The 21297-nt window shown below is 42.4% G+C and overlaps 1 protein-coding gene across 3 annotated transcripts in view; it reads right to left on the bottom strand.

Moving 5' to 3' along the window:
• Positions 1–6128: 6128 nt before the first annotated feature.
• The window catches only part of FGGY (FGGY carbohydrate kinase domain containing), a 174883-nt gene continuing 159714 nt past the window's right edge, over positions 6129–21297 (bottom strand). For all 3 annotated transcript variants that reach the window (XM_075616008.1, XM_075616009.1, XM_075616010.1), the window contains 2 exons: positions 7914–7975; positions 6129–6289 (listed from right to left, as the gene is read on the bottom strand). In XM_075616008.1, the coding sequence (XP_075472123.1) occupies positions 6208–6289; positions 7914–7975 (144 nt within the window). In that variant the 3' untranslated portion in view covers positions 6129–6207. The remainder of the gene's footprint in view (positions 6290–7913; positions 7976–21297) is intronic.

Consider the following 21297-nt stretch of genomic DNA (forward strand, 5'->3'; position numbering starts at 1 on the left):
ATAAAATGTGTTATCAAACTGACGCTCTATACAAAATAAAGTGTAATTCTTATATAAGAAAGTGCTTGGTGAAATACAGCAATTAGTATAAACAGATAAATCTGTGGTGAAATAGATAACAGTGAACAATAAAAAAGTTAAACATACTCTGCAAAGTGCTGCTGAAACCCTTGGTGGGATTGCTCTTTCAATCCTAGGAAATGTCAAAGTCCAAGTAGTGGGGTGCGCAGACGTGTGAATAAAAAATGAAAACACAAATAGTGCAATATGTCTCTGAGATAAAGACCAATCAGATTCTTGGTATCCTATAGAATGTGTACTCACATACTATCCATTCTTTTAAGGCTATCCATCATTGGCAACATCATGTCCAATGCATCTTTCTTATATAAGAATTGCACTTTATTTTGTATAGAGCGTCAGTTTGATAACACATTTTTTTATTCACATAAGAGCGCAGGACAATTTAATCAAGAAAGGGGAGCAAAAATTACATTAGGTTAAAAAGTTGCCAGCTTCTTTTCTCTTCCTTCCTAGTGGATCAGTATAAAATGAAAGCAGAATTTTGTATTAAATGAGCAAATGATGCGCTTTTTAAATGTATTATTATTTTTGAAAGTTCTATGCTGGCACCTACCAAATGAAAATTTCCTTTGGACTAAATTGCCTTGTTGGTGAGGGATGTGCGGTCCCGGACGTGACGTCACTGCTGGCAGAAGAGGCCGTTATGGCAGCTGGTGCGGATTCGGAGGCCTCCCACGCTCGGCGCACATGCGCAGAAGCCAATGCCGACAGCTCGGCGTGCCTGCGTGGTTGGCGCCATTCGGGTGCGCCTGCTCAGTATCCGCGCACACGCACCACAGGCGCAACACACACACAGAGACAGACATACAGAGATGCGCATGCGTTCAGACAGGCACACACAGAGAGACACAGACACGCACACAGAGAGACACACACACACACACGAGGAATTCACCATTACTATACATATAGCGGTACAAATAGGTAAAATGGGCGGTGTGCCACACGCGTTCTGAGTCAAACTTCTTTGCATTTTGGCACTGAAATTGTTTTGATTTTTAATTAAAACCATCACCATCACAAATACAATTTCAGTGACAAAATACAAAAGTTTCACTTAAAATGCACGTGCTCGGCCCACACGCACACTTTTTTAAACATAGGTTTGAAGCATGGGGTCTCCGGAGATGAACCCCATACATTTAAGCTCTGGGAACCCCCTGTTTTCCAAGATACAGACCTCCAAAGGGGGGTGTCGGTATTTTGGCAAAGTGTAAAGCTCTCGGGTCACGCAGGCTAAAAGGGAGCTGTACCTGACATCACAGCTTCCTATTGGTCTGCACGTTTGAAACTCCGCCATTACATCAACCCCATAGGGAGGTAAGTAGAGACGCAGCGGGTCCCCAGAGCTGAAATTAAAGGGTTTCATCTCTGGAGACCCCTGCTTCAATCCTATGTTATATATAAAAAATGGCCCGCTTGTATTGCCACTTTAATATGTAGTATGCAGCCATATTCACTATTGCTGCAGAAGGATACATTACAGGAGTGATTTTCAGGCTTTAACCAATTTCTGAACCCTTTCAAAATATCCGACGTTGGAATATGACACTGGAACCGCAGCCTACCTAACCAATGTTTCTAAAATGCTATCTATTTGTATATTATATATGTACACATACACCCACACACCTTCCTATTAAATAACTTTACTAGAAGACATATTTGAAAAACTTTAACATCACTACATTCAAAGAGAAATGATATAGCAAAGAAGACTTGAGACTCAACCGTAATATCGCAATCACTGCATAATTGTTGGGGAAACCTCTGCTGACCTCCCAGAGAATGCCAGGTTTCCACCGAGCACACAATGGAAACTATCCGTATGATACAGTATAGGCCATTTCCCAAAACTCAGATCCAGGTTTTTTTTTTTAATTTATTTATAAAAATGTTTTACCAGCAAGTAGATTTACCTCTCGATTTCAAGTATGTCCTGGGCACAGAGCTATAAAAATACATGGTAACATTAAAAGAACAGAGGATATACAGTCAATTCACAGACATTTCATGGACAGATAGAGTTGGAAAATTGGGTACCGGGGATAAAGGGCTTGTGAGTTTCAGATTGAAATAGAGCAGCTTTCACATCAGCAAACGGCTCACACCCTTTAGCTGTGCCAAAGGCTGTCCGCCTTTGGGGCAACGCAGATGTACACTGGGGTGGTTGATTTTCACTGCAGCTGTGAACAAAAAGATCTTTGTGTCCTCTTCGCTCATTAACATTCCAGTGGGTGGGGTTGACGTTCCACAAAGTACAAGCAAATGTTAACCCTTCGTACACTGGTCCTGTGTAGAGGGGAGCAGCCTTTGGGGCAACGCAGATGTACGTTGGCGATAGAACCGGACAGAGTGAAGATTAAGGCGCTAAAGCTGTCGTCATTTCTTCGTTGTTCTCTGGATACTGTATTACTCTTTGTAGTCAGCACGGCATACACAGTCAATAACAAGCATCTGAGCTCTGCAAGTAACCAGTCCCTGTGGTCAGACCAGCAGATATCTTCCTCTGTTTGACAGCTACATCCTTTTCTATTATCAGGCCACCTGGCACAGTGGCACATATTATCATCCCCACCAGAATTGCTACCGTAACAAATTCTATCAAGCTGCCTTTGGCTTTCATCCAGAGCTCTTGCATACTGTTAAATGTATGCTGAGGATCTGTTGCGGACGTATTCTTGTGGGATCATCTTGACTGCAGAGGATGCATGTAAGTGAATGTCCTTCTGATTAGAGGTGGAAGAATGTATTTATTTTACAATAAAAGTCTCTGAAATTCAGAAATGATGTTTGCAGATAAATATATGAACGTAATATGAAAATAGCCCTTTCTAATCAATGATTTACTTTCTGCAGAACAAGTGATGATTTGCTTCAGTCGAAGTCTGAGCCACTGATTGAGCCACCTCTGCTGAAGCAGGGATATCCATAAAACCTGACCTGTTGGTGGCCCTTGAGGACTGAGTTTGAGACCCTTGACTGAAAGCAACAAGCCACCCTTCCGAGAAATGTATGTGGCCAAGAGCCACCTCTTCATTAAGTGCGTTAACATGACATTAACCCAAGTTAACGCTGTGTTATGCCTTAACGTGAATCTTCAAAGCTCAGTACCGTTAGGCTAAGCTATGTTTTCAGCCGGAAAAGGCATTGTATTAACTTTAATGGACGTTGCTGATAATTCTATGGAAAAGAGGTGTTCCCCCTCACAACGCCTCGCCACTAAGGGCTGTTAAAGTTACCACAGGCATGTACAGAGACATTAGTTAATTCATACTGCAAGGTGGTGTTCCTCCCACCCAGGCCCTGAAACATGTTTTTTTCTGGAGAGGTGTCGTGTGTGTGTGTAAATTACCAAGTGACACATACTGTACCTCCCCAAACCCTCTTTTCTGCAACACGTAGGGAGAGGCCTGTGCACAAAACTGAACACACCTGTTATATATGCTAATTTGGCTATGCAAAGTATATTCCAGTGATTAAAATGACTATATTTCATTTATATCTCAGATGTGTTTGGTTTTGGTATCTCCTGAATGAAGCCTCAGATTTAAAAAATAAAACAATGTGTGAAAGTGAAGAAGAAATCGTTTAATGTAGAAGAGATCATTCCCCTCTTCAACTTTATGACTCTCTACTCACCTGCTCCTTCCTACATATCAGCTTTGACCTCTCGCTATGTCCCTGCTCGTCACCTGCTCTCTACCCGTAACTGCCTCCTTTACCCCTTTCACCTCTACAGCTTCCATTTACCTTAAAGCCTTTGCCCTCACTGCCCTTTACCCGTGGAACTCCCTCACCCTCAGGATACGTCAAGCAGCTTCTCTACCCACCTTAAAGACAAACCTGAAAACCCACCTCTAAACTGAAGCATTTCATTAGCCTGGACTCATGGCTACTGTCCCACACCCACAATCGCTCCTATCAATGACTGCCATCAACTGCCCTTATTCCCTCACCTGCTGTCTATGTAAGTTTCCCAACATAGCACTTAGATTGTAAGCTCTCCGGGGCAGGGATATCCTTTCCTATTCTCTGACTTTGTTGCGATTATTATAATTCCTTGTACTGTATTGTCTTTGTAAAGCGTTGAGTACACTGTGGGCGCTTTATAAATAAAGATATACATAAGAGGTAGAATGCAAGAAAACCGGTGATCAGCACACATTGCTACTATATCGTGGGTAACTGCGTTAGGACTAAATGGTTAGACAGAAAAATGAAATGTAGTATGAAAAGGGATTAAGACATTCGTAAAGGAGATCTATGCAACGTTTTTTCATTTTTCAGCCGGATCACTTTGTAGTAACTATATTGTTTCGCAGGCTGTGATAACTTCAGATAGAACAATATTGTGAGTTCTTCATGGACAAAAAAATTAACTTTCAAGATCTCAAATCTCCCCTAAACCGGTCAACGACTGAGCCACTGATTGAGCCAGCTGTGTTGAAGCAGGGATGTCCTGAAAACCTGACCTGTTGCTGGCCCTTGAGGACGAGTTGGCCACCCCTGCTATGGAAGATGAGGCTTTTGAGGCCCACAAAAGCTCATGTGTCATTAGACATACTAATAACTCTTATATATGGATCTATTAAAAGGTATTACTAACTACAGTGGAATCTGAAACTTCCAGTGCCAATCATGACATCACTAATTAAAGATGGGTGTAGCCTGCCTTTCATTTCCTCTGTACATGTCACTGCAGCGCTGCGGTGTAAAATAACCTTTAATTCTGGTTCAGGTTTACATTACATTTCACAAGATGCTTCAGTCCAGGCATGTATAGATACATGCAGTACTGTATTATGTTTTAATGCGTGTGTTCTTGTAGCATTTGATAAAGCAGCAGTTTGATACCCAGAAGCTGAACCGCATTAGTTTTAGCTCCAGGGACCCCCAGCTCTCAAGATGCTTAATAGTAAAAGTAGCTCAGGGACTAGTATTTTTTTATTTTTTTGCATGATGTTGCACGACGCATGATGTTGCATTTTCCTATTGGCCCACGTTATGTGGGAGACAAACTGCCATTTTGTTTCCCCTGGAAGGGAATGAACCACACAACATTTACCAGATCTGAAAATAGTGTATTTCATCTCGGGGGGCTCCCGTGTTCCCAAAAAAGGAGGGGGTTAAAATACAAAAGTTGGCACCATTGCTGCTTTAAGTACAACATTATCAGAAGTTTTCCAGAGAACTGGCTTAATGGTTTAGATGTTGATCCTGAATATTAAAAAACACTGGTTCCCTTCCACCCAGAGCCCCTTTGCTACGCGGGACCATGGGAAGTTCAGTTTGGGAATATTTATTAATTGTTCTCAAACTGGAGCATTGCTCCAAAACCGATGCAAATAGCCTCATTTTTGATTCTCTATCAATGTATCGAGGTGCGTTCTATTATTCACCCAAATGTGTGCTATGAGTGTTTTGGGAGGGGTTATAGGAGGCACTTGCCCACCCCTGGGTTACATGAACATTATATAGAACACAACATGTTGTAATCAGCTGGTTGTTCAAGAGTTGGGATAAGTTCTACCTATTCCACTAATTGCATATTGGGGTAATTATAATATATTATATCTGAACTTTGAATAACAGAACACTTAAAGAGAATTTAAACCACTGTATTAGATGGGACACAAAATAGCACAGAATAGACACGAGTGTGATATTGCCGGCATAAATACGGAGAACAGGAAACTCTGGAGTGCCGCACGTCTCTGTATATTGAATATTTTCCCCAGTTGATTCCATGGCTACAGTGGCGGGTGAGAAACCATGGATTTCTTGTTGCTTGTATATAAAAAAAAAAGTTTGAATCCCAAATCTTTTTCTCACAAACATTGATTGTGCTATTCACATCTTTAATTAGATGTAATCACTTGTACTGATTTGTCGTCATCAGGGCTGTTCAACTCCAGTCCTCAAGGGCCACCAACAGGTCAGGTTTTCAGGATATCCCAGGTTCAGCACAGGTGGCTCAGTCTGACTGAGCCATTGATTGAGCCACCTGTGCTGAAGCTGGGATTTCCTGAAAACCTGACCTGTTGGTGGCCCTTGTGGACTGGAGTTGGCCACCCCTGATCTAGATGGAATTCTTGTGATATTTAAGAGTGCTGGTTCTGATTAGATCGCCGCCATGATTGCTTTGTACTCGCGCTGGTGTTCCGCTAACTTCAGGAACACCTGATACTTCTTATCGTAAAGTCTGCAGAATAGAGAAAACAACACAGAGATCCACAGATTAGTGTAATCAGATACTCCCCATTCCACAGCATACTATGATAATATGTTCATCAATACTGCCACTGTATTATATTTTTCTAAGCTAGTATTACAAATATATATTTATGTTCCCAAAAAAGCCCATCAGTACTCTATTTACTTGCTGATATAAAACAGAGAAGACCTGCTCTATGGACATTAGGGTTTTAAGCCCATGTTTACTAAGCAGTACTAGGCAATAAGACAAGATGACTTCCTGTGCCGAAATACACCTTGCAGCCAGTTCACTTGTGTGAACATGGAAACATGGGTCTTCATCCCTTGTACTGTAAGTGGTTACATTCTCCCACTCTGTACATTTCACCCCCATGTAGAAATAAATGGCATGTATATCACAGTGTACACTGTGCAAACGTGTTAAATTACATCTAGGTTAGGTGCCAGTGGGATAAAAACCACAAACAATTAAACATTCAACAACAAGCAATTCAAATAAGATCACAAATTAAAAAGGAAACAAAAAGTAACACGGAACAAAGGATGAAATATCATTATATAAACATTAAAATATATATATATATATATATATATATATATATATATATATATATATATATATATATATATATATATATATATATATATATATATATATATATATATATATATATATATATATATATATATATATATATATATATATATATATATATATATATACACACACACACACACACACGTGTGATTCTTGTGCATCTGTGGGATCTTGGTGATCACCCGAATTTTCATCACACTAATAATGCTGGAGCAGGAGATGAAAATGAGTTTTGCTTGGCTTACCCACATATACATTATTGTTACTAGGTGAAGTTATCTCGTATTACAAGACTGTCCTCATAAAATCCAGATAATCTGTTCAGTGTCACCTGGACATTCAAACACTGAAGTGGCGAGTTACAAAGGGAATTCCTGATTTCCTTTTGTGTTATATACTGTACATGCACATCTTTCTGTATACCTGAAGGTGGCGCTACAACCCCATCATCACATCAGTTCAACTAGTATTTATGGTAACTGTTATAGCGTAGAACAGGTGTGGGCAACTCCAGTGTGTGCTGAAGCAGGGATATCCTGAAATCCTAACCTGTTGGTGGCCTTTGTGGACTGGAGTTGCCCACCCCTGGCGTTCAATATAGTACAGGTTGTGGATCTAGAGCAGGGGTCTCAAACTCAGTCCTCAATGACCATTAACAGACCAGGTTTTATGGATATCTCTACTTCAGCACAGGTGGCTCAATCACTGATTGAGCCACCTGTGCTGAAGCAGAGATATCCATAAAACCTGGTCTGTTAATGGTCCTTGAGGACTGAGTTTGAGACCCCAGATCTAGAGGTTGTATAATGACCAAAGTTGGAATTCTAACCCCTTCAGTGTCAGAGGTGCCAGCAACCCATTGCTCTGCTTGGATTCTTACCCTCAGCATACCATATTATACTGACACAAACGGAACAGGCTACTAATAAACGCCACATGCAGACGATCCTTTGATCTTCGAGGCATCATTTGCTTCACTTTTTCCACTGCCAGCCTGTTTATTCCACTTTACCTTTTGTCTTGATGGTTGGGGAGAATAATCTTACCAACCTTTGACATTTTCTTCATGGCCTCCTGCGGACAGAAAACGGACAGGTCAAAAATCATACACGGAGAAAAAAATTTCCATAAGCAATTCTGTTCTCTGTAATATGAGATGGAAGTATCAATGGTTGTTGTGACTTCAATCAGGGTTCATAGGTTTCGCTAATGATTAAAATATTTGTGAGGAGTAAGTCCATATATTGCTATTGACAACAATGTGTCCATCATTAATGGTTTGAGTCAACATAAAACTATTCATGTCTGAAGCAAGGAGTGGTTAACATGGGTGACTTGCATGATAGATACCACTGAAGATTGGCGGACTGGTCCGAACCCGCTCCCCGGATTTTCCCGACCAAATTCGATCCCCAGACCAAAATCCATCTGCGGATTGGGTACTAAAAAATCCGAGCGAATACATCCAAATCCACCACTAAATCCATTCCGCCCAGATTTCTTTTTCTATGTCTGAAAATCCGTCGTGCGGAATCTGGATTTTCCCATATCCGCAGAACGGTTTCACCATTTTAACATATCCGCGGAATGGATTCCAAATCCGAGCTGGTCCAGTTCAGGGGAGGAGGGGGGAGCTCACACTGCTAGAGCTGCTGCTCAGAGTAGCAGACGTTGTGGGTTCTAATTCTGGTGGGTCTAACACCAGCCCAGTCACTAGGGGCCTTAGGCTTGTCAACTCAGTATAGTTGTTATGGATAACCTTTTAGGAAGTGTGGGATGTGACTCATTTAAATATACTTTGCATAGTCATTAGCATATCTCCCAGGTGGGCTCCATTTGAAGCACAGACATCTCTCCCTAATTTATTTGGAGGGAGGTTTGAGGGGACAGACATGCACACATGCTATTAAACTGGAAGCCCTCCCTCCTCCAGTGATGAGCACCGCTTGAGACGGGATACTACGCTTGATGGACCTGCTATTTGGGATTTCTAGTGTACAATGGGATTACATAGGGATCTTTAACAAATGTAAAATGGACGAGAGGGGATTTCCTCCAACTGAAAGTTTACAATCTTATCCAGGTCACTTCAAAATCTGAAATATGTCATTCACAGGTGTGAGAAATGAATCAGATTCCTAGCCAAGCTATGAGTTGTGTACATATATATATAATATATATATATATAAAAAACAACCCTACATTTTCAAAGAAGTATTCCAAACACAAAATACCCTGATCATGTTAGACCAATTTTGTATGGCATCAGTGGTGACTTTAGGTTGGTGGAGGCCTCAAACTGTATCTAGATAAGAATGTGACGTGAACCATATTACTCTGAACCTCTGCAACTCTATATTTACAGAGAGTAGAGTTTAACCTCCAGGAATCTGAGCCTTGGAAGCACCACATTGTCTGAGAGTTCAAGAACTGATTCATGGGGCAGTAAGCAATGGGTTTGATTGATTGATATCACACTGTGACAGCATCATTATCCTCTGTCTGGATGACACCACAAATTGAGTGGAGAACTATAACATGGTATTATTGTACGTAACTGAATTCTTCTTATCCATATAGTTTTTCTGTTTGGACTTTTAAATAAATATGTTTTGCTTGTCACTATTGGCAACCCCAATGTAGCGGAGAGATTTCCCCTTCCATTCGGATAGAATCAAAAGGCTGCAGTCTGTCAAAAAAGTGCGTTCTCCAACATGGAAAGTAAATTGAATGTACTCATTATATAATCATATTTGAAATATTTTAGGAGTAGTGAGTGTGGTCAGCACTGTATTCATAGTGTGTCACTGTTGTATTTAGGTTAGTTAACTCAGTGGTGCACAACTCCAGTCCTCAATACCCACCAACGGTTCAGGTTTTCAGGATGTCTCTGCTTCAGCACAGGTGGCTCAATCAGTGGCTCAGTCGAAGACTATACAATGCTAGTGTAAGTCTTGTTTGACAGTGCTTTGTTGTAGGCATTATTTGCATTGTTGTAGCTTCATGTGTATCACAATCTAGCACAGAAACAGTACATCAGGGGGGCTCAGCTCCAGTCCTCGACCCCCCCTCCCCACCCCCTACAGGTCAGGTTTACAGGATATCACTGCTTCAGCACAGGTGACTCTGAGGCTCAGTCAAGAAGACTGAGCCACTGATTGAGCCACCTGTGCTGAAGCAGGGATATCCTGAAAACCTGACCAGTTGGGTGTTCTTGAGGACTGGAGTTGAGAACCACTGAGTTAACTTACTGTTATAGACTAGCAGTTAACAGTTCTGTTTTGAAAGCATGTAAAGGTCTGGTCATGGTATCACGTGTATCACCCTTTTCAATGCCAATTCACTGTATGATCAAAATTAAGTCAAAGGCAGAATCTCAATACAACAGTGGAATAAACCTTTCATTTTCAAATCAACACATAATTATGTAGCTCATTGTTCAATTAATTAAGACCAAGGTTGATAAAGTAGCCTTTTATATATATAACATTCTATACTTTCTCCTCTATTTCTAGATATCCCCCTGTTGAAGGAGAAAGCCATGGGGCTGGCTCTATCTAAGGCTGTGCTTATAGTGCCGGCGATGCGAATTCGCCCAAAAACAAAAGCATTGCCGCCGCCGCGCGCACTATAGGCGACAAGCGACGGAGCGACGTTGCCGTCGCCAAAACCCGCCGCCGGCAAAATTTGATTTTTCAAGGGCCGTCACGTCACATGACAGCCCTTGAACAAATCAAATTGCGGAAATCTTGCAATGCGGCCGGCTGGCGAAACATAACTTTCGCCGGTGGCGACGGCGACGGGTGACGTCACCCATCTTTTCGCCGTCGGTCGGCACTATAGGCAAAGCTTTAGGCTGTGCATGACCAGCAGCCGCCACAATCCAGGATTCCGTTTTACCTTTGTTCAATTTTTGATACAATGTCGCCATTGCAACAAGACAGATGGAAACAAGGAAAGGATTGTATTAGAAACGTTGATTGACCTTTACTAAAAGTAAATGGAAACTTAACCCTTTCTAACTTAAACAAGATTTTTACTGTTCCAGTGTGTCCACTAAGCTGAGTCAAAAGGACAAAATAGGTCACAAATATGGGATTTTTAAACAGTTGTTTTTGTGTCATTCTCCGCCCACAGGATTCTTGGTGCATGGATAAGTTGTGTTCATCGCTTTCTTATTTTAGCATTCACCACATCTTTTTTGTAAATTAGATGTTAATGTCAAACTTGGTACACTAATGTATCTGTGCGTGCTGATTTTGGGGTTTTTCTTCTATGTATACTATTGTTTATTATGCACCATGCTTCTGACAGCTCATTAAACACAACCGAATCTATTAACTGAACTCCCCCGTACAGGTTAAAAATGAAATTCTAAAAAGGAGTACATTGTCAGCAGAATGAATGCAGTGAGCTTTTTCATACAAAGAACTCATTCTTGACAAAAACTTAAATGTTCTGTCAGATCCCCCCCCTTTTTTTTAATTTTTTTTAATCGTTTCTTTTTTTCACAAAGGCAGTACTATAAATAAACACTGCAAATTTAGCCTTTCTAAAGACCGCGCAAGTAGCAAGAGAAGGGTCACGGCAGAAGAAAGCCGGGGCCATGTGCGGCACACAGAATGGAACTCTTTCAGCACTTCCACCCCATTCTTGGAGTGTCATGGCTTAGTCAGATACAAATAAGTAAACAATACTGCTTGGACTAGAAAGCGGGTAGTGAAAAAAGATCTATTCCTCCCCAGCCTCTAATTAGTCTGGCTGATTTATCTGCAAACTGTTATTGTGCTTTTCTGTGGAGAGAATTGCTATTTTCTTACAACAAAAAGCAATCTGTTTTACTATGAACAAGTTGTTTTTCATAAATAACTGACGTTGGCCCATGTTTACTAAGTGGCGTGTTACCAAATGACAGACGCTTGTGTGAGCGGGAAGGAGTCTTCTTGAACTAGACGGCGTCTCCTGGCATAGCACCACTTACTAAATATGGGCCAGTATGCTGTATGTTGTAATTCACTTTTGGGATAAGGCCTTATAAATGGTGATCATGCAATCTGCTGTATTTGAATGTGTCTACATGGAACAAAAGATTAGACGTGGCGTAATCTCTGACATTATTATAACAGTAGCAGTGAAAACAACTGCAATACAGAGGGCAGAATATGCAATAGGTCCTATTGGTTCTCATGGATCTTTAAATTGTACATTTAAATACAACATTGTATTCATTTAGTGCATTTGTATTACACACTATGATCAAAAGCAATACACAGTCTAATTCATTGATGTTACATTCATCTAAGTCAGTGATTTTAACCTTTTTTTGGTTAAGGAACCCTATAATATTATTGTGAAATCCTGAGGAGCCCCAACCCTCTCTAATTGCACGTCTGAGACCAGATGCATTGTAAGGAACCCCAACCATCTCTAATAGCGTTTCTGAGATCAGATGCATTGTAAGGAACCCCAACCCTCTCTAAAAGAGCGTTTGAGATCAGATGCATTTTACGGAACCCCATCCCTCTCTAATAGCGTGTCTGAGATCAGATCCATTGTAAGGAACCCCAACCCGCTCTAATAGTGTGGCCAAGATCAGATGCATTGTAAGGAGCCCCAACCCTCTCTAATAGCATGTCTGAGATCAGATGCATTGTAAGGAACCCCAACCCTTTCTAATAGCGTGTCTGAGATCAGATGCATTGTAAGGAACCCCAACCCTCTCTAATAGCACGTCTGAGATCAGATGCATTGTAAGGAACCCCAACCCTCTCTAATAGCGCGTCTGAGATCAGGTGCATTGTAAGGAACCCCAACCCTCTCTAATAGCACGTCTGAGATCAGATGCATTGTAAGGAACCCCAACCCTCTCTAAAAGCGCGTCTGAGATCAGGTGCATTGTAAGGAACCCCAACTCTCTCTAATAGCGCGTCTGAGATCAGATACATTGTAAGTTCTTCTGCTGTTGGTACAATTTTCAAATGACCTGGAAATTGCATGCCGGGGGAACCCAAGGGTTCCTAGGTACCCCTGTTGAAAACCACTGATCTAACTCTTCAAACTTGCAGAGTTTCTATGGGAGCTTGTTTTATGGTATGGGCCCTTCGTCAGAGGTCACTGCTCAGTTCCTATTAGCTTTCAGGGTTTTGAAGACATTGATGAGGGGACAGACATTGAGCATACATATTGTTTAAATCTGTTTTTGTTTTACTTTTTTTTTAAACTAAGGTCAAAAAGAGCCTTCCCCAAACGTTAAATCTGCAGTTCAAGCAATATCCTACATGTGTGTTTTTAATTTTTCTTTTAAATAAATCATTTCTGTACTATGAGAAAATACTTGAAGCATTAAAAAAATTTTTTTTAAAGAAATGTTGTAATGTATTCTAATGTAACAAGCATTTTTGTTTCTATAGCAACCATTTACAAAGTCACATCCCCTTCCTCTTCTGAGACAGGCTTTTGCACACCCCTTTTGCTCTCTCTCTAGTAGTGCACCAATTGTATCTAGTGCCTGCCTGGTCACATGATCTTCCACACAGAACTTTGCATCTTTGGTCCTCTTCTGCAGCACTGACAGTGATTTTGTGAACCCCAAAGCCGAATCTTCGCAGATCGATCACAGGAAAACGAATCGATCGGCAACGTGACTAATCACTTGTCAGTGTGCAGATTTTATTGATGTGCATATTGAATGGGGACATTTTTAAAAAAAAAATTCAAACGGCAGCTTGAACTGCTGCTTTAAATAAATGTAGGTTTTTTTCATGTCAGATACAGTGTCCCTAAATGTTTTAAAGCCACTTCGAACCACTGGTGTAAGCAACGTTGTCCCTGACGATATATCAACATATTCTGGGCAAACACCAAATGTTTACATTGATTTCTAAGGATACGACACTGTAAATATTTGTATCTGCAGGGATTTAAAAATTACCCCTGTTACTAATGAAGAAATACAAAACATATTTGCTTCTGTCAGACAGGATTACATGTCGTGGATCATGTATCTTCACATCTGGGATGCATTTTGTAGATGTGCAGTTTTTTTTATGGGCGTAAAAAATACATACACAGTTACTACTGCAAATCAGTAGGGAAAAGGGAATACTAAATATTTGGGATTCAACTACTGTGTAAGGATGGGCAAGTACAGCAACACATGATATTGTATATATGTACAGTATACAGTATATATATATTGTATGTTCAATGAGGCACGGTTAATGATCCACATATTAGATAAAAACTAATGGCTATGATGTGGTTCTTTATGTTAGAAATGTGCGGATTTCAAACAGGTCTTCTTTCTAGGATACAGAAATACATACAAATATTTGTCTATGGTCCCTATTCAATTTGCTCCCTGTGACGGAGAAGATTTGAGTCCCATTCAACTGAACTGAACTCATATTTGATTAGGAGCCTAAGTGGGAGTCAATGGTGAATCTGTTACATTGTCCCAATTGATCTCTAGGTTTATGTTGGTATAGAGGTTTTGAATATGCATATACTGTATTACGAATATATAAAAGACTACTCGTTTACTGTTATTTATTTATTTTATCTGATATTAGCCATGTGTTTGAGAATGGACTACCAAGCCATGGTTACTACCAAATGAGAACAAGTAGACACAAGAAGAAACTTTAGTAAAAGTCATCTCTTGAAGGGATCCAATGATCCCAAAACCTTGTGTAGAATAACCCCTACATGTATATTATATTTCTATATTCATAGGTAAAAGTGGTCATACTCTACTTTGGAACAACGTCCTTACAGTATGTATAGGGATCGTATGAACATACAGTACAACATATATTGAGGTATTTCTATTATTCTTGATACAAACACAAGTCAGGAAGTCCCCAAATAAGAAAAATTCTGTTGACCTTGTCTAACCATTATTCTGGATGCTGCTGATAGTACTGTACCTATTTAAGTTGATGTGGGTTACATAGTTACATAGTAGATAAAGTTGAAAAAGGACATACGTCCATCAAGTTCAAACTATGCAAAATTTGGCGGTGTAAAATGGTAGGTCATACTTGCAAAGATATATTGCTTTGAAAGGCAACTTTAGATGGCAGCATTTCTCTGTTTAGGTAGCCCTTCTCAGACACACAACAAAAGACAGAAATGCCCAATGCTACATCCAATGTGACAAAAAAGTATAGTACAATACTTCAATGTTATATTCTCATGAGTAAGGGTTATTTAGTTAAACCCTTTAGCCAAAGCATTATAAGCCTGCAAACCACGTCAAGGCATAACCACATTTTCAGGTCCTAACGCTACCTGGTAAAATTCTCATTTACCTCTGTTGGAGGGAGAATGACTACAGTGGGTCTGTCCAAACACAGGAATATGAAAAAGACCTGCTAACTTAGAAAGTGGGGAGGGGCGAGCTTAAACCCTGGGAGGAGGGGCCACTAACCTCCAAACAACTGATACCAGCTGAAAATTAATAAACACACAACCCCTAACCCCAAAACCCGCCACATCCTATATATATACGACTGAGCCACTGACTCAGCTGCCTGTGCGGAAGCATGGATATTCTGAAAACCTGACCTGCTGGTGGCCCTTGAGTTGGCTGGCCCTGCTGTAGTGGGCTCTAACTGTGTGCATGTTGCATTGACAGAGGACAGAGCCAATGGAGATTGAACCAACCAAATACCAGTGACCTTTCATCCCCTTGCTGCCAAAATGGCCTGGCATGTATTGCACACCTCTGCAGCTGCAGACACATGGGGTGACCTTCTCTTTGTAATCCCTTCTTTGCCAGCTATAGTTTAAAGAATGTGGGATGGCAGAATGATTTAATGGGTTGGAGTAACGTGTTTAAACATTGCAGATAGGAATACTTAAGAATTGCCACATCTTAGGGAGGATATCATGTCTGCTTCTCACTCTCTTGCTCTCATGTGAATCTTGAAGATTTATTGGTGTTCCCAGGCGAGGTGTAAGAGGCATATTCAGGTCTAGCCAGGGGAGTGTTTCTACTTGCTTGATTCTAGTGTAATTCTTTCTTGAGGATCTGCATTATATCTCGTGTATATACACTCCCACCAATGGCATTCCCTACTACAACACATCATCACTCTAGGCTGTGTTCATTATAACATTATAACCTGTGATGTTCAATGTATATTCTCACAAGATATTCCTCTTGGCATCATGATAAATAGCCCCAAATATCTGGGAAAATATTCACCTGAGAAATTTAGCAAAAATTCATAAAGACAAACTGAAAGCAGCAAAACATTTAAAATCTTATGTTTTTTTTTAAATAAATCAGTTCTGTACTATTTGATAGACTGTTTTTTTTTTAAATTCAACTCTTGATGCCATTTTTAATTAGTTTTAAAGCATCCTTTGATTTTTATAACTGGTTTTAACCCACCGCCCTAGCAGTGCAAGATCTTTGCAGCACTTTCCTGTTTGGTATAATTTGTTGCAAACGTTCCCAGCAGTTTGAGCTGTAATCTGTAACAATAGATAATGTTGTCTTAGTAATATATGGATACATTGTAGCTGCTGGGTTACAGTACACTGCCTGAAGCCGCCATTATGGAAGGCACACACTCAGGATTCTGACAGATTTATAACAGGAGCGCCAAACGATTGCCAGCTTACGTAAGAATGTAGAATACTAAAAACCAAAATTTGGAAAGTAGTATTGCCGCTTGAAAATTTGTTACCACCAGGTTTTCCCATGAAACAAAACTTCTAGTAACTATTTTGAGCTGTAATTTAGATGTTGTGATCAATCAGGCAGTATCTTAATGTAGTATAAGATACTACAGCATTTTCAAAGAAATAGGTTTTGTAGGAGATGATACAAGAGGTAGCATCGTCAATACATACGTTTCTCATCTCTATTTGTAACAAGAGAAACAAACAAACTTTCTCCTGGAAACTTGGGTATTTATAAGAATTACCATATAATTTAAATGAAGAAATCTTTTGGGGTCTTTTTTTTGTTTTATACACCAAGGAAGACATTCTGAATGAACGTTATATTTTCCATTGATATACACAATGCTGATAAAATATTCCTATATACTAATGTCACGCAGCGTGTGAGTGATATACAATTCTACAGTATCACTTGGCATCTGCATCATGTGTAAACGTCAGGTTTCATAAAGTGAATGCATAACATACAGCAAAAAAAAACTGAGAGATGCACTGTACATATAGAATATATACAGTATGAGAGCTAAAAATCACAAAACGTCTAATATAAAAAACATATTGTATTATAGTGACTTATCTCAACTATAAACTCATACTGTCCATAACAAAACTCATCACAGACATCTGCAGCAATGAATTCTCTAGAGGAACTGTGGGCTTGCAGCAGAGTGGGATTGTAATAGCAGCAGTGTGGGCTTGTGGCAGCAGCAGAGTGGGCTTGTGGTAGCAGCAGCGTGGGTTTGTGGCAGCAGCAGAGTGGGATTGTAGCAGCAGCGTGGGCTTGTGACAGCAGCAGCGTGGGCTTGTGGCAGCAGCAGCGTGGGCTTGTGGCAGCAGCAGCAGCGTGGGTTTGTGGCAGCAGCAGAGTGGGATTGTAACAGCAGCAGCGTGGGCTTGTGGCAGCAGCAGTGTGGGTTTGTGGCAGCAGCAGAGTGGGCTTGTGGCACGAGCAGCAGCGTGGGCTTGTGACAGCAGCAGAGTGGGCTTGTGGCAGCAGCAGAGTGGGCTTGTGGCAGCAGCGTGGGTTTGTGGCAGCAGCAGAGTGGGATTGTAGCAGCAGCGTGGGCTTGTGACAGCAGCAGCGTGGGCTTGTGGCAGCAGTAGCGTGGGCTTGTGGCAGCAGCGTGGGCTTGTGGCAGCAGCAGCGTGGGTTTGTGGCAGCAGCAGCGTGGGTTTGTGGCAGCAGCAGCGTGGGCTTGTGACAGCAGCAGCGTGGGCTTGTGACAGCAGCAGCGTGGGCTTGTAGCAGCAGCAGAGTGGGCTTGTGGCAGCAGCGTGGGTTTGTGGCAGCAGCAGAGTGGGATTGTAACAGCAGCAGCGTGGGCTTGTGACAACAGCGTGGGCTTGTGACAGCAGCAACGTGGGCTTGTGACAGCAGCAGCGTGGGTTTGTGACAGCAGCAGCGTGGGCTTGTGACAGCAGCAGGGTGGGCTTGTGGCAGCAGCAGCGTGGGCTTGTAGCAGCAGCAGAGTGGGCTTGTGGCAGCAGCGTGGGTTTGTGGCAGCAGCAGAGTGGGATTGTAACAGCAGCAGCGTGGGCTTGTGACAACAGCGTGGGCTTGTGACAGCAGCAACGTGGGCTTGTGACAGCAGCAGCGTGGGTTTGTGACAGCAGCAGCGTGGGCTTGTGACAGCAGCAGGGTGGGCTTGTGGCAGCAGCAGTGTGGGCTTGTGACAGCAGCAGCAGCAGCGTGGGCTTGTGACAGCAGCAGTAGCGTGGGCTTGTGACAGCAGCAGCATGGGCTTGTGACAGCAGCAGCGTGGGCTTGTGACAGCAGCAGGGTGGGCTTGTGGCAGCAGCAGCGTGGGCTTGTGACAGCAGCAGCAGTGTGGGCTTGTGACAGCAGCAGCGTGGGCTTGTGACAGCAGCAGCGTGGGCTTGTGACAGCAGCAGCGTGGGCTTGTGACAGCAGCAGCAGTGTGGGCTTGTGACAGCAGCAGAGTGGGCTTGTGACAGCAGCAGCGTGGGCTTGTGACAGCAGCAGCGTGGGCTTGTGACAGCAGCAGCGTGGGCTTGTGACAGCAGCAGCGTGGGCTTGTGACAGCAGCAGCGTGGGCTTGTGACAGCAGCAGTGTGGGCTTGTGACAGCAGCAGTGTGGGCTTGTGACAGCAGCAGCGTGGGCTTGTGACAGCAGCAGCTTAGTAATTTCCATTCTGCTCTGCTCCCTCGGACATCCTTCTGGGGAACGGCAGGAGCAGAGCAGCAGAAGACTTACCTGCAGCCGGCGGCGGATGGTGAGGAGGACCACGGTGGTGGGAGCAGCGGAAGACATCCTTCACAGCCGATGCCGGGAGGAGCAGATGAACATGTGACCAGAGCAGGAGAGTTACTATTGGACAGCCAGGGAGGAGCGCGACTTCCCACTTCCGGTGCAGCGCCTCCCCGGCTGTCCAATAGTAACGCTCCTACTCCGATCACATGTTCCTCTGCTCCCACCAGTACCAGCTGTGAAGGATGTCTTCCTCTGCTCCCACGGGCTGAAGGATGTCTTCCTCTGCTCCCACGGGCTGAAGGATGTCTTCCTCTGCTCCCACGGGCTGAAGGATGTCTTCCTCTGCTCCCACCAGCACCAGAATGTCACTGTGGTCTTAAAATATTGTTTCAACCTCTTTTCTATATATTTACCATGTGTTAACTCCCCAAAAATAACCATTTCCTTTCACTCTATCCATATGCAGGTGTGTGCCCGCGTAAAAGCCGAACAACCTGATATATCCCATTCTAATGCCTGCTATTCCCCTGACATCAATTTATAACCTGTTTCCAATTCCCAAATGGATAAAGGAGGGCAATAACAGAGAAGAGTTCTCCTGTATACCTTTATACCGGAGAAGGAGCAGCTCACTCAGTCTGTAAACAATGACACTGAGTTTGAATCAGGGGAACGTGGCTCAATTCCCACTTTCAGCTTCTTGTTACCTTACGCAAGTCTCTTTATCTCCCTGTGCCTCAGACACCAAAAACAGAGTGTAAGCTCATCTGCACTGCAGGGACGGTGCCCGTAACCTTCCTATGTGCTGCGTACCGCGCGCTATACTGTCATTGTTAAACGCTTTGATTTCCATTGGGAGAAATAAAGTTATTATATACTAAAGCAGCGGTTCTCACCTCAAGGGCCACCAACAGGTCAGTTTTTCAGGATATCTCTGCTTCAGCACAGGTGGCTCAGTCTTTGACTAGTTGCAGGGATATCCTGAAAACCTGACCTGTTGGTGGCCCTTGAGGACTGGAATTGGCCAGCCCTGTTCTAATCTCCATGTACTGTGCTACACAGCTTTAAGGTCACTGTCTGAGTACATTTTTATAGTAGTAAAGATGCCTAAGAGTTCACTGTTAAACCTCCATAAGATTATATGGATTGACTATAGATTTTATGCCCTGATTTGTCCGTGCTAATCCTTATTTATTACAGTCTGGTTGCATTGTCAGACACTCTGTTGTGGCGATTCGATAAAGAATCCGCAGAATAATCCTTCTCTATCCCCAACTCATAGCAATAGCTGAATTCCTTCCTTCTTCCCTTTATAAATATTTAATCAGCACACGTACCACTTTTACCAGTATTAAGTCCCAGAACCGCCACCACTTAGCGGTCAGTTAAAAAAAAAAGAAAAGAAAGACACTTTATAGCTCGCAGCTTTAATGCTTCCAGCTGTTCCTAATGTAAACAGTGCGTGCTGCAGCTATTGTTCTTCTTCCAAAGGAACAGCTTTCAGAACAATTGAAATCTACATAAGTCCTAACCCAAGGTAACTTTGGCATAGATGAAACAGGTGCAAAATTGCCCAAATACTTGGTACTTAAAATGCGAACATATTTACAACCTTGAGACCCCTGTTGCGCACATTTGTCATGACTGGATTAACGCTTCGTTTGTAGCTCCTAATTAATAGCAGACATCTTGTATTCACTGTACCCTGAACAGCTGTTTTACTGTGTTCGTGTATCTACTGCAGGGGGGCTCAACTCCTGTTCTAAAGCCCCCCCCTCCCAACAGTTCAGGTTTTCAGGATATTCCTGCTTCAGCACAGGTGGCTCTATCAGAGGCTCAGTCTTTGACTGATTGAGCCACCTGTGCTGAAGCAGGGATATCCTGAAAACGTGACCTGTTGGGGGTTGCCTTGAAGCCTGGAGTTGAGCTCCCCTGACCTCACTAACGAAGCGTTAAGTCCCCGCATCAACCTTAAAGGACTTTAGTGGATATGCGATAACAACAATGCCTCATTACCAAATAACTTGCATGCTATTATTGGAAGGGCTGGTGTAGTTAATGCTATGCTCTTCACAGGAGAAAACATGTCTTTACCGTAACATTATTAGCCATTGCAGAAACACTGTTAGTCTTAATATGACGTTAGGGTTACTGTCACGTTAAAGCAGCACTCCTGGGGACACTTCATGTTTGTTTTTAAAATAGGTTTAAAGCAGGGGGGTTCTGGAGCTGTGTTGATTTCTGCTCCGGGGACTCCCTGCTTCCCTGAGACGCCGACCTCCGTAGGGGATGCCGGTTTCTCTCTGCTTTTTAAATGTCCCGGGTCACGTGGGCTAATAGGAAGCCTCAAGGGATGACGTCACTGCTCGACACGGGACATTTACGCCGCCATTATGTTAGCCCAAACTAGCCCAGCTGGAGCAGCTACCAACACCTCCTTCCAGGGTAAGTATCTCAGGAAGCAGCGGGATCCAGAGCTGAATTCAA

Source organism: Ascaphus truei, chromosome 10 (assembly GCF_040206685.1).
Source record: "Ascaphus truei isolate aAscTru1 chromosome 10, aAscTru1.hap1, whole genome shotgun sequence".
In the NCBI taxonomy this organism is placed as follows: Eukaryota; Metazoa; Chordata; class Amphibia; order Anura; family Ascaphidae; genus Ascaphus; species Ascaphus truei.